Below are 16,103 nucleotides of genomic sequence, written 5' to 3' on the forward strand. Positions count from 1 at the left end.
GTCAGTATAGGGCAGTGGAGTGATGCCCGGCTAGCAAGTGAGTGCGGGTGGATGAAAGCTGGGCAGAGAACACTGGAGGTGATACGCCAATGGTAAGCTAGCTGCCATGAGCTAGGGCCTTCCCTAAGTCCATCCAGCAGGAACAGAGGTAAGATCCCAGTCCCTCAGCTCTTGAGGCATTGGCTGATTTCTCTCCAGCTTCCACTCTGAACGCTGGGCTGGAAGCACCCATGCAGGGCCTTGCGCGTCAGTGAGGAGCTCACTGCCAGCCCCTGGCACGCAGATCTCCCTCGCAGAACATGTGCAAGTCCTCCCTTCCCATTTGGCAGCCAGAAGCAGGCAGACAGTTCTCCTGTTTCATCCAGCTTTTAAATGAAGGAAAACTAGGGCCCAGCCCCAAAGCAACTGTCTGATTCCTGGGCCCCCTTCTCCAGTCATGCGCAGATTATGCCCACTGATTCTTCTCAGGCACAACAAGCAGCCAGTTTTGCCTGGGGACCCCAGTCACCTCCCAGGGTAGGAATCTATGCACCCCCGCTCTACCAGACATTGCCCCACTCTGGGCAGCCCTTTCCTCTCTAGAAGAGCCATTCTCTGTACTGGCACGGAGCTGAGTCCCCTGTGCCACAACAACCCGCTCTTCACATGTGCCAGGCCTTAAGGATGGCAGGGGAAAGCACTGCCCGAGGAGCCTTTGTTCCTCAGGACGGACCAGGGTCTTTCACCTCCCCACGTCTCCAATACGGTAATGCAAGGAACATTTTGGCCTGGGCCCTCAAGTGGGTCTTCAGCCTTCTTGCAAGAACAGCTCTGAGACAACTTGTCCTGCTCATTGGGGGCAGGTTTGCTAAGGAGTTTGTGCTATAGCTGCTGCTCAACTTGTTGAAGAAAGTGTCAGAGTCACCGCAGTCTGACCTTCCTTCTTGTTCAGCAACCAGCCAGGGCCCTACTGTTCTACGGTGTCCCGCTCTGCTTCCTGAGCCTGGGAAAGGCCACTCCAGGCACTCCTCTGGCTCTCCACAGTTACACACACACTTTGGCTTCCTGGACCCACAAGAGTCACTGCTGTTGCAGGACAATTCTGTGGCCTGGAGGTTTGACGCACTACTGAGACCAAGCACTGACCTCTGTGCACAATGAAAAGTCCCAGGCTCTCTGGCTTTCCAAGAGAACAGAGACAAAGCACACTGTTGAGAGCCTTGCTTTGGCACAGCTCTGCTTTTACTGTCTGTGAAAAAGACAGAAACCATAAGAAAACAGGCCTGGGTATTCTGCATTAGAGCTGTTAAACAGTTAGCCAAGTTGGGGCCAGCCAGGCCCTGAGTTACAATGGTTGACATCCCTATTCTGCGCCAGCCTAGTGGGGCAGCCAGTCCAGTATCCTGTCTCCAACGACGACCAGCCCCAGGCGATTCTGAGACAGAACAAGATCCCACCCAGGGAATGCTATAACAACCTGGAGAGACAGCGTGGAAGGATAGGGAAGAGCCCCAAAGAACTCAGTCTCTTATGCCACCCAACAGATCTCAGAGATGGTCCACCTGCTTCTCTTCTCTTCCATGCCTCTGGAAGCCAGGTGCAGCCAGTGAGTAGGACATGAAAACCCCAACCTTTGTACCAAACGAAATGCATTGGGATGTCAATGGCCAGGGCTTGGATTTTGTCTCCCTTCAGCTCTCCCCAGCAAGCTGTGTCCCAGCACAACCCGCCCTGCAGCACAGGGGGCACAGGGCTGCGTACTAGCTTGGCAGGAAAAATGGCTCTTCCTGAGGGTCCCCCCCCACTCCATGCAGCTCATGCCCTGGCTGGGATACGGGCTCCACGCTGACTCAGAGGCACATGGTCCATTTCCTGCAGGGAACTGCTGGCTCACATTGCTCTTTGGGCACCAGAAAAAAGCCCCAGAGGGGGACTGCTTCTCACACAGCAGTCAAGCGCACATGGAGGCTGCACAGGCTCCTGCACGAGGCCGTGAGTGCAGCGGGGGGTTGCACACATGGTACGACAATGAGCTGCTGTTTGATCTCTACCTACACAGAACTTCGCCAGCAAAGGCTTCCCCCTTCCCCTGGGGCCAACGAATGCCTGGCTTTCAGCTGCTGCTGTCTTCCCGTCCAACCCCGGCAGGCGACATAGGCAGCTTGTGCAGAGAGCGAGAGCAGGGCACGACCCGGGCTCTGCAAGGGTCAGAGTCTGCCCTGTGGGGGCTGACTGTGGAGAAGGCTGCGGCGGGTCACTCCCCTTGGACAGCAGGTCTCTTGGCATCTCTGCTTTGCTAGCGCCCTCCTGAGCAGTCCTTGCAAGGTGCCGGAGCAACCCCTAGTGGCTACCGCCTGGCACTGCATTGCAAACAAGAGCACAGTCGTGGCTTCTGCGCGGTCCCCGAGTCCCCTCTGCGCTCTGCGCTCTGGAGGGGAGATGGTGGAGGGGCGGGGCTGCTGTAACCACGTCTGTCCCCAGGAACGTGTGTCTTGCCTGGGAAGGACAGGCAGTGGGGTGCCCTGTGTGAACGACACACTACAGCCCCCCAAAGGCTGCGGGAGGCCGGAGCTGCAGAATGCTGCAGCCCTTGGCATGGGGTCAATGTGCATGCACGGAGCCACGTGGAGGGACTTCCCTGGAACCCCACACTCCCGGGAGAGCAGGAATGCCTCCTTTGGGACAGACGCCCAGGGCCAGGACATGGCTGCAAAGTGAGCATGGCACAAGGCAGGCCCTGATGGCAGAGCTCAACCACTGAGATGTCTGGGCTGTGAGCGCAGCTCCCGCTGCCAGGGACAGCCCTGGGCTGCACATCCCACCAGCTCGAGCTGGCCTCTGATCGCACGCCATCGCGAGGCAGCATCTGTGCGCCGAGACTGACACCTGCATGTCATGACGTGATGCCGCGGCGGCAGTGCAACACAAAGCTGAGATGCGAGACAAACCTGATGTGACGAGCGCTTACATTCACCTATATTTGGGACTCATTGTGCTGTAAGACTGGGCAACCCTTTACTCTGAGCCTGCCCTGACCCTGCTGTGATCCCAACCTTAATCCCGCAGGCTTCACGTGGGGCACAAATCCAAGTGCTGTGTTTATTATGTTACTGAGCGAGAAACCTCAGTACAACATGGGGGAAGCAGGAGAGCTCAGAGTTGGCAGTTCCTTCCTTCATGAACAGATGGGCCCTCTAAAGCCCCAGGACTCTCACTTCAATGCACGTGCCTGGCCCAGGATAAAGAGATGTACTTGGGCTAGCAGCATCTCTCCACCACTTTCATCCTGAAGGACCTCAGCATCAGCTCCAGGGGTTTAGGAGCCTGGGCGGGGTGCGTTTGTGGGCTCCGAGCAGGGGAGGGCCCCGAACTGCCTGGGTGGGATCTGCTGTAAAAATGAAACGCTACGTGCGCTGACAGGTGTTCGAACAAGTACAGGAAATGACAACAAAAGAATCAGAAATGTAGGAACATGGTCTCGGAAGAGGTCAAAGAGGAACAGAGGGTGCAAATGACCCTTGCAGGGTCATGGTGAACTGAGTGGAAGCAACCCTATCCTTCTCTTCAGCCACAAGGGGTCTGACCCACTGCAACTCTTGCTCTAGACTGGTGTTAACTATCTGCATGGTACGTCAGCATCAAAATCTATAGACAGATGTGGGATTGCCACCGGCCTCCAGGAGCAGAATATGCCCTGGGGCTTGCGATGAATGCTCAGCCTGCTGCCAGATGGGTTTGCGCTGCTACTGGCTGCAAGGCAGCTCAGCACCGTGTGCCTGGGGGATGTGGACGGATCCACTACTAGGCCAATAACTAGCCCCTCCCACAGCTGCTGCTCACCTGGTGAAGTCCTCCTCCCCCATGATATGTCGAGGGATGGGCGAGTACCTCGCTGGGGTCACTTGTGGGGGAGCTGGGTAGGCGGGTTTGTTCTCAGCGCTGCCGAGGTAGCCCAGATTGGGGTTATGGCTTACGTGGTTATCGGCCAAGCCTGAGAAAGCTGCAGGGAAGGAAGAGAAAGTCAGGAACAGAAGTCCTGGGCCCATTTCCCAACAGTGCCCCACAACCTGTGGGGAGCCCTCCATCCCCTTTCGCAGGCTCGCATGCCCCTCTCCCTTTGGTCCTGGTGCTCCCCCTGCCCCGCCCGGCCCCATGGCTGGCACTGTGGCCCAGCAGTGCTCTGCTGGGAGCCAGGCTGGCGTACGTACTGCTTGCATAGTCGGGGGGCGCGTACATGTCGTTGAGCTGGACGGTGCCTGGCTTGGCCACTTTCAGGTACACCATGTCAGAGGTGTTCTTCAGAGAGGCCACTGCCTCCTCGTGCCGCACGTCCTGCAGGTTCGTGTTATTCACCTGTGAGAGAAAGAACCAGGGGAGGGGCGGGCAGGGAGATGGAGAAAACAGAGCGGCAGGGCATGAGAGGCAGAGGAAGGGGAAGGAGGTGACACAGGCGGGGTCCAGACTCTCCCCGGTTGGCATCATTGCCCACCCCTAGGGAAGTGAGATGCCGTGTGTCTCCCAGTGGTGCCTCAGTGGCAGCGGCTGGGTTGCACCTCAGCTGCAGAAACAGCTGGAGTTTGGTTCCCAGGCAGCATGCTACCATGCACTGCCCTTCCCTGGCCTGTGCAGCGTTCCTGCAGCCACCGGATCGCTTATGACACCAACTTCTGATGGAGGGAGGGACACGCTTCAGGGCTCCGTCTGGCCTGGGGAAAGCAATCAGCATGGCCATGCTAAGACAGGGCAGGGGTAACTGGGAGGTGAGTGGGGGTCATACACACTGTAGGAGACCCCTTGAAGTGAAGTGGCCGGTAAGGGGTTGTGAGCAGAAGGGTGTGTTAAAATGGTGGTGATGCACCTTCAGACCAGGGGCTTTTAGTGCCCCACTGAGTTCTCAGGGAAGTTCCCAGCCTGGACTCCTGAAGGCACTGTGCAGGGTTCCCTCCAGGGCTGAAAGGAGTCGGTGGAGTGAGCACTTTGAGATGAGCCCACCCCCAGGCGTGGGGGCGCTTGCACCTCGTTTTTCTTTGTGAGTCCAGGCCTGAGGAAGAGCTCTGTGGGGCTCAAAAGCTCTTCCTTCCTCCAGCAGAAGTGGGGCTGTTTAGCTTGTCCCCCTTTTACAACCTGGGTGTTTCTCTTCATGGCACAGAAACACCCCCCCCTCACAGTGCCAGCTGCACCCTCTCCCGGCAGGCACCTCCCAGCTACTCTCCTGGAATACAGGAACGGGATCATCCTGACTCTCCTGTGTCCCATCAGTGCCCAAAGTGGGCCCTTCCCAGCAACAGGCAGCCAGGGAACCCTGACAGCTGAGCACATCAAAAATCAAGCAAGTCATTAATGTCGTCTTTGGGAGTTTGCTCAGGGCTCTTGGCTCCACTCTGCCAGGGTGCCCGCTTGTCAGCAAACAGCGGCAGTAGCAGCAGAGAACAACAACCGTACAGCCAACAGGCCAAATTCACCAGCTCTGTGGCTGCTGCATGTCACCCTGCTGATGCAAAGCCAGAGGCTGGTCCAGGACAAGTGCTCCCACCATCGGTGAGCACGCACTGGCTGCTCCTGCATGTTGCCACTGGGGCACTGATGTCACTCACCCCTGCAGCCCCTGGCTTGGGCAACAGAGCTGGAGCTCTCCTGGTGGGCGGAAAGGAGAAATGGAAAGTCCAGGCTGTGCATGAAGCTAAGGCCATGGTTAGCAGAGAAGGTTTTAGAGTTGACACCTCAGTGAGACTTCCTCTGGCACCCCCATCTCTCTCCATTGGTCTTGAGAGCCCAGAAGAGGGGGTGAGCACTCACCGCCAGCAGCCGGTCCCCAATCTGCAGCCGCCCATCCTTCTGGGCAGCCCCTCCCTCAATGATCTTGGTGATGTAGATGCTGTTGTCTCCTGGGATGTGCTGGTTTCCGATTCCACCCGCAATGCTGAAGCCGAGTCCTGGAGGAACACAAGAGGCAATGGCAGGTTGATGAGATCCTGGCCAGTCCCTGGGCGGGGAGCAGAAAACACCTGTCTGGGGATCCCGGGCAGTTATGTCGCCAATGGGCTTGTTCAGCCTGGCTCCTCTGCCTGTGCTGTCATGCAGCTCCCTGCAGGCGACCTGCTCGACATGCCTAAGCTCATGGAGTGGACAGAAGGGGTGGTGTGCTCTGATCCTTGAGAGGCCAGCAGGCTCTGGTTACCAGAAGCTGCTATAACCACACATCTGCTCAATCGGTGCAAGGAAAGCCATGCTGCACCGATCCCAGACCCCACACAGCTGTGCTACTGCCCCTCAGTGCTGACCCACAGCCCCAGGCCAGGTGACACGGGGCCGCAGGCTACACAGAAGCCATTTATGAGATTTCACCTTTGGGTCCTTTCATCAGGTTAACTTCCATTATAGTCTCAGGTGGTGGCTGCCTCCGCCGCACCACAAGGCGAACCACTGGGCCTGCTTCCTTCAGCGCCTCCACGGCCTTGCTGTGCACCACCTCTGAGACATCCACCTCGTTCACACGCAGGACGCAGTCATTCACCCTGCAAGTAGCACACGTGTCACTGGCTGAGCCCTGGGAAACCCTCTTTATTGTGATGGGAGAACTCTTGTCTCGTGTCTGGGAAACCTCCTTGGAGTTCCTCTGAATCTCTCAGGCCTCCAATCTCCCCCCGAAATCCCTCCACACCTTGGCCTAGGCTCCAGATCTCCATCAAGCCCCTCATGAACATGGCAAGCCTCATTCTCCCTTGTTCCAGCCAAGTGAGCCCCAGAGATGCTGGGTCAGGTCTGCAGAAGGGCCAGACTCTCCTGCAGGGCCCTGCTGCTCAGCAGGAGGTGGGTTGAGGGGGCCTGTGACAGGATGTTCACCCCTCACTGTTCCAAAAAAGTTTATGGGGAGACAGTTGGCCAATTAGCCTATGGGACTGAGAGGAAAGCCCTAATTAGGGGATGCTCCCCTGTACAGGAACAGGCTGAACTTCTAGAGTGCTGGGGAGTGGTGAGGGGTCAGAGGCAAGCAGTCTGCAGCGCCTGCCTGGGGAAGGGAGCTGTGTTTGGCACTCCAGAAGCAGTTACTCCCTGGGAGGAGGGCAGTGGGGCTAGCAGGAGCTGGGATGTCCCAGGGGAAAAGGCAGCAAGGCTCCGGACTGTGCAAACTTTGGCTGCTGGGACCTCGAGAAGAGAGCAGGCTCAGGCTCCTCTAGGAAAGTGGCATGATGGAGCAGTGAACAGATGACTGCCTCAGCCTGCTAGTAAGGACAGGCTTTGCTCACCTGGGAGAGGGAAAGTGGCACTGAGCCAGGTCGGGGGATTCCCAAAGAGGGAATTCCCACTTACTGAAGTCCAGGTTGCTGGGGGAAAGAAGTATGGGTAATAAGCAGGAAGAACTTGAAATCCTAATAAATAAGCACAACTATGAAATATTTGGTGTCACAGAGACTTGGTGGGATAATACATGATTGGAATATTGTTATAGAAGTGTACAGCTTACTCAGGAAGGACAGGCAGGGTAAAAAGGGAGGAGGTGTTTCCTTATATATCAAAAATGTGCACATGTGGACTGAGGTAGAGATGAATGCAAGAGACAGACATGTTGAGAGTCTTGGGGTTAGGTTAAAAGGGTTAAATAAAAAGGTGATGTCTTGCAAGGGGGTCTACTACAGACCTCCTGCAGAGGTAAAAGAGGTGAATGAGGCATTTTCTAAGCAACTAACAAAATCATCCCAAGAGCAGGATTTGGTGGTAATGGGGGACTTTCAGCTACCCAGGCATACATTGGGAAACTAACACAGCGAGGCACAGAACATCCAGAAAGTTCTTGGACTGCTTGGGTGACAATTTTTATTCCAGAAGATGGAAAAACCTACTGGGGAGAAGTAGTTCTTGATTTGATTTTAACAAATAGGGAGGAACTTGCCAAGAAATTTGAAAGCGGAAGACAGCTTGGGAGAAAGTGACCATGAAATCAGAATTCATGAGTCTAAGAAATGGTGAAAGTAAGAGCAGCAAAATAAAGACGCTGGATTTTAGGAAGACAGATTTTGATAAATTCAGAGAGCTGGCAGGTAAGGTAATGTGGGAAGCAAGACTAAGAGAAAAAACAAACTGAAGAGAGTTGGCACTTTTTCACAGGGACAATATTAAGGGCCTAAAAGCAAACTATCCCGCTGCTGCGTAGGAAAGATAGAAAGTGTGCTAGGAGACCAACTTGGCTTAGCCAGGAGATCTTGCATGATCTCAAAATCAAAGTGAAGTTATATAAACAGTGGAAATTAGGACAAGTTACAAAGGATGAATATAAGCAAACAATACATGTGTGCAGGGGCAGAATTAGAAAGGCCAAGGCACAAAACGAGCTCAAACTAGCTACAGACATAAAGGTTAACAAGAAGACATTCCTACAAATATATTAGAATCAAGAGGAAGACCAAGGACAGGGTAGGCTCACTACTCAGTGAGGAGGGAGAAACAATATCAGGAAACTTGGAAATGGCAGAGATGCTTAATGACTTCTTTGTTTTGGTCTTCACCAAGAAGGCCGATGCAGAAATGCCTAACGGTGAGTGCTAGTGAGAAGTGGGGAGGTTTAGAGGATAAAATAAAACAAGTTAAAATTACTTAGAAAAATTAGATGTCTTCAAGTCACCAGGGCCTGATGAAATGCATCCTAGAATCCTTATGGAGCTCATAGAGGAGGTATCGGAACCTTTAGCTATCGTCTTTGAAAAGTTTTGAAAGTTGGGAGAGATTTCAGAAGACTGCAAAAGAACAACCCAGGAAACTACAGATCAGTCACTTCTGTGCCGGGAAGGATAATGGAGCAAATCTTTGACAAAGCAGGTCTTTGCCCATGAAAGCTCATGCTCCAAAATATCTTTTAGTCCATAAGGTGCCACAGGACTTCTTGTTGTTTTTGAAGATGCAGACTAACACGGCTCCCTCTCTGATACTGGTAATTAAGGAATTCATCTACAAACAAGGTGACAGGTAAGAGCCAGCATGGATTTGTGAAAAACGAATCATGCCAGACCAATCTGATAGCCTTCTTTGATAGGACAAGTCTTGTGGATAAGGGAGAAGCAGTGGATGTGGTATACCTAGATTTTAGTAAGGCATTTGATATGGTCTCACATGATCTTCTTTTCAATAAACTAGGCAAATCCAACTTAGATGGGACCACTATCAGGTGGGTGCATACTGGCTGGGTAACTGTTCTTCGAGAGTGGTTATTAGATGGTTCGCAGTCATGCTAGAAGGGCTTAACAAGTGGGGTTCCACAGGGATCTGTTTTGGGACCGGTTCTATTCAATATCTTCATCAATGATTTAGATGCTGGCATAAAGAGCACACTTATTAAGTTTGCAGATGATACCAAGCTGGGAGAGGTTGCAACTGCTTTGGAGGATAGGGTCACAATTCAAAATGATCTGGACAAACTGGAGAAATGGTCTGATGTGAACAGGATGAAGTTTAATAAAGACAAATGCAAAGTGCTCCACTTTAGGAAGAAACAATCAGCTTCAGACATAGAAAATAGGAAGCAACTATCTCGCACGGAGTACCATGGAAAAGGATTTAGGGGTCATAGCGGACCACAAGCTAAACGTGAATCAACAGTGTGATGCTGTTGGAAAAAAAAGTAAACATGATTCTGGGATGCATTAAGAGGAATGTTGTGAGCAAGACACGAGAAGTCATTCTTCCGCTTTACTCAGCACTCATTCAGTCTCAGTTGGAGTATTGTGTCCAGTTCTGGGCACCACATTGCAGGAAAGATGTGGCGAAATTAGAGAAGGTCCAGAGAAGAGCAATACGAATGATTAAAGGTCTAGAGAACATAAGCTATGCAGGAAGACTGAAAGAACTGGGCTTGTTTAAGTTTAGAAAAGAGAAGATTGAGAGGGGACATGATAGCAGTTTTCAAGTACCTCAAAGAGTGTTACAAGGAGGAGGGTGAGAAATTGTTCTCCTTAGCCCCTGAGGACAGGACAAGGAGCAATGGGCTTAAACTGCAGCAAAGGAGGTTTAGCTTGGACATTAGGAATAATTTCTTAACTGTCAGGGTGGTTAAACACTGGAATAAGTTACCTAGGGAGGTTGTGGAATCTCCATCGCTGGTGATATTGAAGAGCAAGTTAGACAGACATCTCTTGGGGATGGTCTAGACAGTGCTTGGTCCTGCCATGAGGGCAGGGGACTGGACTCGATGACCTCTTGAGGTCCCTTCTGGTTCTAGTGTCATATGATTCTATGACCCCTGAATTCGAGAGTGAGAAGCCAAGGGGTGTTCTAGGAGCAGCGTAAGGGGCCTTATGCCTGGAAAGAGCGAATCTCCCAAGCGGCCAGGGGAGGTGCCCCCTGAAGTGCGGAAAGGGGGATCCATCAGGAAGGGGACCCTTCAGCATGACAGAGGGTGAGAGACTGGCAGAGGCCTGACTTAGAGAGAGGGGCCAGAGAGTCTGATTACTCAGTGGTGGTAAAGAGGGAGATAACGAGCATAAGCAAAGAAAACTGCTCCCCACCCTTGTCCCAGATTACCCTCCACTTGGCCCTTTACCTCACTCTCCCCACGAGGGGTTCAGACCCTTCCCTTTTATGCCCAGCCCTGCTCAGTCACTAGACTCCTCACACTGACCTCTGCTGATACCTCCAGTTCCAGCCTGCCCCCACTACCCCGTACTGCTGAGCCCCAACCCTGACATGCAGGTGCCCTGCTCCTCTTAGCAGGGTCTCCCCTGGGGAGAAACGGCCAGACATACCCAGCCATGTGAACAAGTTCTCTGACTCAGCTGAGACTCACCAACTTTCTGTTGGAGGTCAGTTCTGCACAGTAACCCGCTGCTTCCCACCTGCCTACGCCCAGGGCGTGTGCGAGCGAGCATGCCAAACGCTGGCCTGCTTTGTGTTAAAGCCACACTGAGCTTCTGCATGCGTCCCAGGCCGGGATGGCCATTTCCGAGTACTCACCCCAGGCGGCCATCCATTGCTGCAGCTCCACCTGGGATGATCTTGGTGATGAAAATTCCTGGGTCATCAGGAACATGGGGATTATCAATTCCCCCTGCAATGCTGAAGCCAAGGCCAGAGTTTCCCTGGGGAAAAGCACAACATAGGGAGCCCTTCTGAGGCAAGAACTTGCTCCCTCGGTGCTCGTACGCCCCCCAAGCCAGAGGGTGTCATAGCAGAGAACCGTGCCCCAGGCAGCAGCTCTCAGCAGCTTTCTCTTTGCAGCACTGCAGCTCTTGTGGAAACTGGATTCCCAGGTCTCCCTGGCTGTCTGCAGGCTGAGATGACAGTGGCTAGAGGTCCACATACCAACCTGGGGTGCTGACACGACACAAAGGTGTGCCGAGGAGGAGCTGCAATGGAATGGGAGATGGATGCTCAGAGCCAGAGCTCACCTCCCCCGCAGAAGTCAGGTCTAGACTAAACAGGCTGAGCCAGGCCACATGCTGTGGGAAGCGGGGGTGCCCACTTCCTAGGAGGGGATATAATAGCTCCGTCAGGGAGAGAGCCAAGGCTTGGGCTGGTACAAAGCATCTGAGCCTACCCAGGGACTGTCCTGCCCTCCTAGGAGGGAACACCAGCACGGGGCTTAGCAAGGGAAGAACTCTACAAGTCTTGCTTGGGCCCGATTCGCTCAGATGCGTCAGGTTACACTGGGTAACTACTGCTGCCAGTGGAGTTATTCCCACAGCAGCCAGGTGTGAGCAAGGGGAGAACAGGGTCGGGGGCTGTGTGCCAGAGGCGTACCACAGCCAGCTGTGGAGGGGCCAGGTGCACACCAGCTCTGCCATGCGTCTGGGGCAAGGGAGCAGGGCTAGTGCAGAATCATGCTTTGTCAGGTCCTCCGCCGACACCCTGAAATCAAGCAAGTGACCTGGGCATTGTCCTTTTCCCAGTGAGAAACCACCCAGGCAGTGCTGAACATCTGGTTGGGGTCTCCCTCTGCTCCCTGCACTGCCATATCCTGCCACCTGATGCCTCTGCTGCCCAGCTCCCAACCTGTGTCACATGGCCAGCAGCACGGCTCTTCTGCAGGCTTCCAGCAGCCCTGTTTACAGATGCTCCTTTGGAAAAGTCTTTGTTTCACGCAGGGCTGGAGTGGACAAGCCCTTGGAAACAAGCACATTTCCACCTTGTCTCCTGGCTGGGATCTTGTCGTCTCATCTGGTTATGATGTTTTCATAAGCGAGAACCCTCAGACACCAAGTCACCTCTGTGGCTCAGGGCCCTAGAGAGCTGACGTCGATCTACATGGTGACAGCGTGCTGAGCCCCTCACATGGATGTCACAATTGCAGATGAGCAGTGGAACTGCCTGCTACAGGGGTCTCCTTAAGCAGCTGAGCTTGGAGACTCAGTTGTGAAGAGATTTGGCGAGATGGACAGGGACGCTTATCTTGAGGGTGCCAATAAGCCGAGGCATTTAAGGTGGAATAAGATACAGGGTTTTGAATGCAAGCACAGAGCTGAGAGTTTGCAAACAGCGACAAACCACTCCCTGCAGATTCCTCGTGAGCTGTGCCACCTGCTCTTTACTCTTCATGATGCCATCCTCGGAGAATCCGTCTCCCCACTCTGAACAACTGGCTTCATCCCGTGGATCAGCTCTTTAGCCATGCAGTGGGCTCTTCTATTACCCTCCAACACACACACACTATGGTGCATGTTCCAACCACAGTATAGGCCCTACCTCACAGGGCTATTGTGGGACAAGCATCCTTTAATGACTAGCCCATTTCCCAGATGAAGAAACTGAGGCACTGGGCAACAAAGTGAACTGGCCAGGTTCACACAGTGAACCTGTCTGAAAACCACATCAGATACCAGGGATGCTGGAATAGTTTGTACAGTGGGGGGGGCGGTTGAAAGCCACTGAACCAAACTGGAAACCCTGGAGAAGATGGAACCACTTCAAGCCAGGGAGTGAAGCAGCTCCCCTAATTCCAATACCTATGCAAGATGCCAGACTAAAAAGAAAAAGCAACGACTCCTGCTGTGCATGGAAGGAATCCTGTGTGCATTGGCTACGCTGAGGCATGAAACTGATGCACGAGAAATTATCTCAGCAACATCATGGGTTATAAAATTTGGCTTTTCTTAGCCCATCTGACTGAGGGAGATCAAGCTAGAACTGAACAAACTCCCCTGGCTCATTCAGATATCATCCTACACTGAGAATGGAAGCTGCAAAAATCTGTCACCCTAGAAAAGGGTTAAACTCTTCCATACATTGTAGATTTTCTCGCCCCATTCTGAAAGCACTTTTTCCCTGTCTTTGGCTGACAAAAAGCAGGGCTGGTGTAGGGAAGCTAAATGCTGTACAGCATTTGCATAGGATTTCCAATAATTTGTAGGATGTCAAGTAGCCCAGGAGGTGTGCAGTGTTCCTCCATGCCGTGTTCTGAAAGGCCCCGGTTGCTGTTCCATGGGCTGGAATCTGGATCTGACAAGCAGGCCCATGACAGGTAACTTTTGATTCTAGCAGAACAGAAGCAGCTTCTCCTGCACAGAGCTCCCCTCCCTCCTTCTGGGTGAGTGCCAGCAGCTAGAGGAACCCAGACCCCGGGGGTGACAAGCACCCCTCGCCACCGCTAGCCAGCGAGCCTGTCCTTTTCTGAGTCAGACTGAGCCACAGCACTGCCTGTGGTCAGTCTCAGGAGAGCCGCAGAGTGCTTTGCTATCCCCTGCAGCCTCCCTCATCACGGTCCTGAGCAGGGAACTTGTGCTGGTAAAGCAGAAGGTTGCTCTAAGTTACCGGATCGCTGTCCCAGGACTTGTGACGGGGCACCCCATAGTGGCGGCTGAGAACTTTGCTCAAATAAAACAGCATAGAGCCATTTGGCAGCCTGAACCAAAGCAAGTGTGGGGAACTCTCTAGCCTGGCTCAGGGCTACCTAGGTGAGAGCACAGGGTACTGCTGCTCCCAGACAGGCTGCAGTCCCTGTGTGCAGAAGGAGACTTAACCTTATTGGTCAAATGCCTGGAGCATGGCTGCACCTCCAGCAGGGGAGGATTTCCTTGGCTATAGGCTCGACCAGCGGCACCTGTTCTCAGAATACAGAGTGACCGAGCAATGCCAAGTAACCTTGGGTAACTCCATTGCAGAATCTGGCAGTCAGTCTCCAAAGCCAACAGGGCACCTCCCCTGCTGCTGGCTCTGAACTGGCTGCAGCTTTTGAAGCAGCCAATCTAGCACTGCAATAAGTTAGAACCCCAGCGATCAGCCCCTGAGGTCAGGAGCACAGGCAGCCCTGTGGCTCCATCTGGACGCCCAGGAAAGGACGGGCCCCCTTGCTAGGGGAGGCGCGGGGAGCTCGTTCCAAGAGTGGCGCAGGTCCAGGTGGACACCAGAGCTCTGGACTGTCTTCATGAGGTGAGGCCGGAGGCCTTGCTGGAGGAGAACGCTGGTGAAGCAGAATTCACGCGCCTCCTTCTGCCAACCAGCAACACGCATCCTTCCAGGAGTGCGCGTCGGTCAGGCGCTTGGCCAGGCCCAATGGGCGCCGGAACATGGGCCCGTGTCTAATGTGATGGAGGTAGATGTCAAACTGCTGTCACCTGTGCATGGCCGGCACCTCAGCTCACACTGTTCGTAATCTCCTCTCACGGCCTCTCGCAGCTGCCAGAAAGGCCGGTGGGTCCTTGTGGGGCTCCCTGGGGTCAGGAGATGTAGGAGCAGGTGCCCATGGTGATCCCTGTGTGTAGCCAGACAAAGTCTCCCCCTTACAAGCCAGCTTGCTCGCTGCCCCCCCACTGAGGAGCACACAGGGCACGGAAATGGCTGCTGACAGCACAGTATTTGATGCCCTCATTGAGGCCCAGATATGCTACCTTATCGTGACCCTGAGAAACAGAAAGAGAAGTTACTCACCGTAGTAACGGTGGTTCTTCGAGATGTGTCCCCGTGGGTGCTCCACAATAGGTGACGGGCTTGCCCGGCGCCGCAGATCGGATCTTCCAAGCAGTTTCTGCCGGACCGCACATGCGCCGGCGCGCGCCGCTCCCTTGCGCGCTCCTGGCCATGTGCGCGATCCGGTCCCCGCCAGTTCCTCGACCAACCGCCTCGGGTGCCCCTGCAAAACACTAACAGAGATCCGAAGCGGGGAGGATGGGCGGGTGGTGGAGCACCCACGGGGACACATCTCGAAGAGCCACCGTTACTACGGTGAGTAACTTCTCTTTCTTCTTCGAGTGTCCCCGTGGGTGCTCCACAATAGGTGACTACCCAGCAGTAACCCAAGATAGGAGGTGGGTAATCGGATTATGTGCAGCTTGTCCCCGAGAGGACCGCTGCAGAGAGACGGGTATCCTCTTGGAATACCCTGTGAAGGGCGTAATGTTTGGCGAAGGTGTCGTAGGATGACCAGGTCGCCGCTCTCCAAATGTCTTTTAACGCAACGCCCTTGAAAAAGGCTGTTGATGCCGCCACCGCCCTGGTGGAATGAGCCCTGGGAGTGGCCGATAAAGGAGTCTTTCTGAGCTCGTAGCACATTTTTATGCAGGATACAATGTGCTTTGAGATTCTCTGCGAGGAGAGACCCTCTCCTTTCGATTTGGGAACGAGGGAGACTAGGAGTCTATCCGTTTTCCGGAAGGACTTGGTCCTGTCTACGTAGAAGGCTAGCACCCTCCTCACGTCCAGGAGGTGTAGGCACGCCTCTTCGTTGGAGTTATGAGGTTTTGGATAAAACGAGGGTAGAACAATAGGTTCGTTGATGTGAAACTCGGAAGAAACTTTGGGGACAAAGGCTGGATGCAGCCGTATGGTTACCGCCTCCTTGGAAAAAACAGTGCAGGGTGGCGTTGCCATGACTGCCGCGAGCTCGCTCACCCTACGAGCTGACGTAATTGCGAGAAGAAAGGTCGTCTTAATTGTAAGGAGGCGGAGGGGAACCGTGGCCAAGGGCTCGAACGGTGGTCCCATCAGTGTGGTAAGCACCAGGTCCAAGTTCCACGAAGGTGGAATTGGTTTCCGAGGGGGGTAGAGGTTTATCAACCCTTTGAGGAACCTGGTAACCATAGAGTGGGCGAACACCGTGTGCCTTTCCTCCTCATGTCTGAATGCCGAGATGGCGGCAAGGTGGACCTTTAACGAGGATAGCGAGAATCCTCCTCTCTTGAGGTCCAGTAAATACTCTAGAATTG

General features: G+C 53.9%; 1 protein-coding gene across 3 annotated transcripts in view; it reads right to left on the reverse strand.

Annotated features, from left to right (window-relative positions):
- DLG3 (discs large MAGUK scaffold protein 3) overlaps positions 1-16,103 on the reverse strand; it is a 181,051-nt gene that overhangs the window by 66,704 nt on the left and 98,244 nt on the right. For all 3 annotated transcript variants that reach the window (XM_075008117.1, XM_075008115.1, XM_075008114.1), the window contains exons 7-11: positions 10,921-11,045; positions 6,325-6,494; positions 5,776-5,912; positions 4,188-4,332; positions 3,820-3,979 (exon numbers count right to left, since the gene is read on the reverse strand). In XM_075008117.1, coding sequence (XP_074864218.1) covers positions 3,820-3,979; positions 4,188-4,332; positions 5,776-5,912; positions 6,325-6,494; positions 10,921-11,045 — 737 coding nt within the window. The remainder of the gene's footprint in view (positions 1-3,819; positions 3,980-4,187; positions 4,333-5,775; positions 5,913-6,324; positions 6,495-10,920; positions 11,046-16,103) is intronic.

Source organism: Carettochelys insculpta, chromosome 13 (genome assembly GCF_033958435.1).
Source record: "Carettochelys insculpta isolate YL-2023 chromosome 13, ASM3395843v1, whole genome shotgun sequence".
Taxonomy (NCBI): domain Eukaryota; kingdom Metazoa; phylum Chordata; order Testudines; family Carettochelyidae; genus Carettochelys; species Carettochelys insculpta.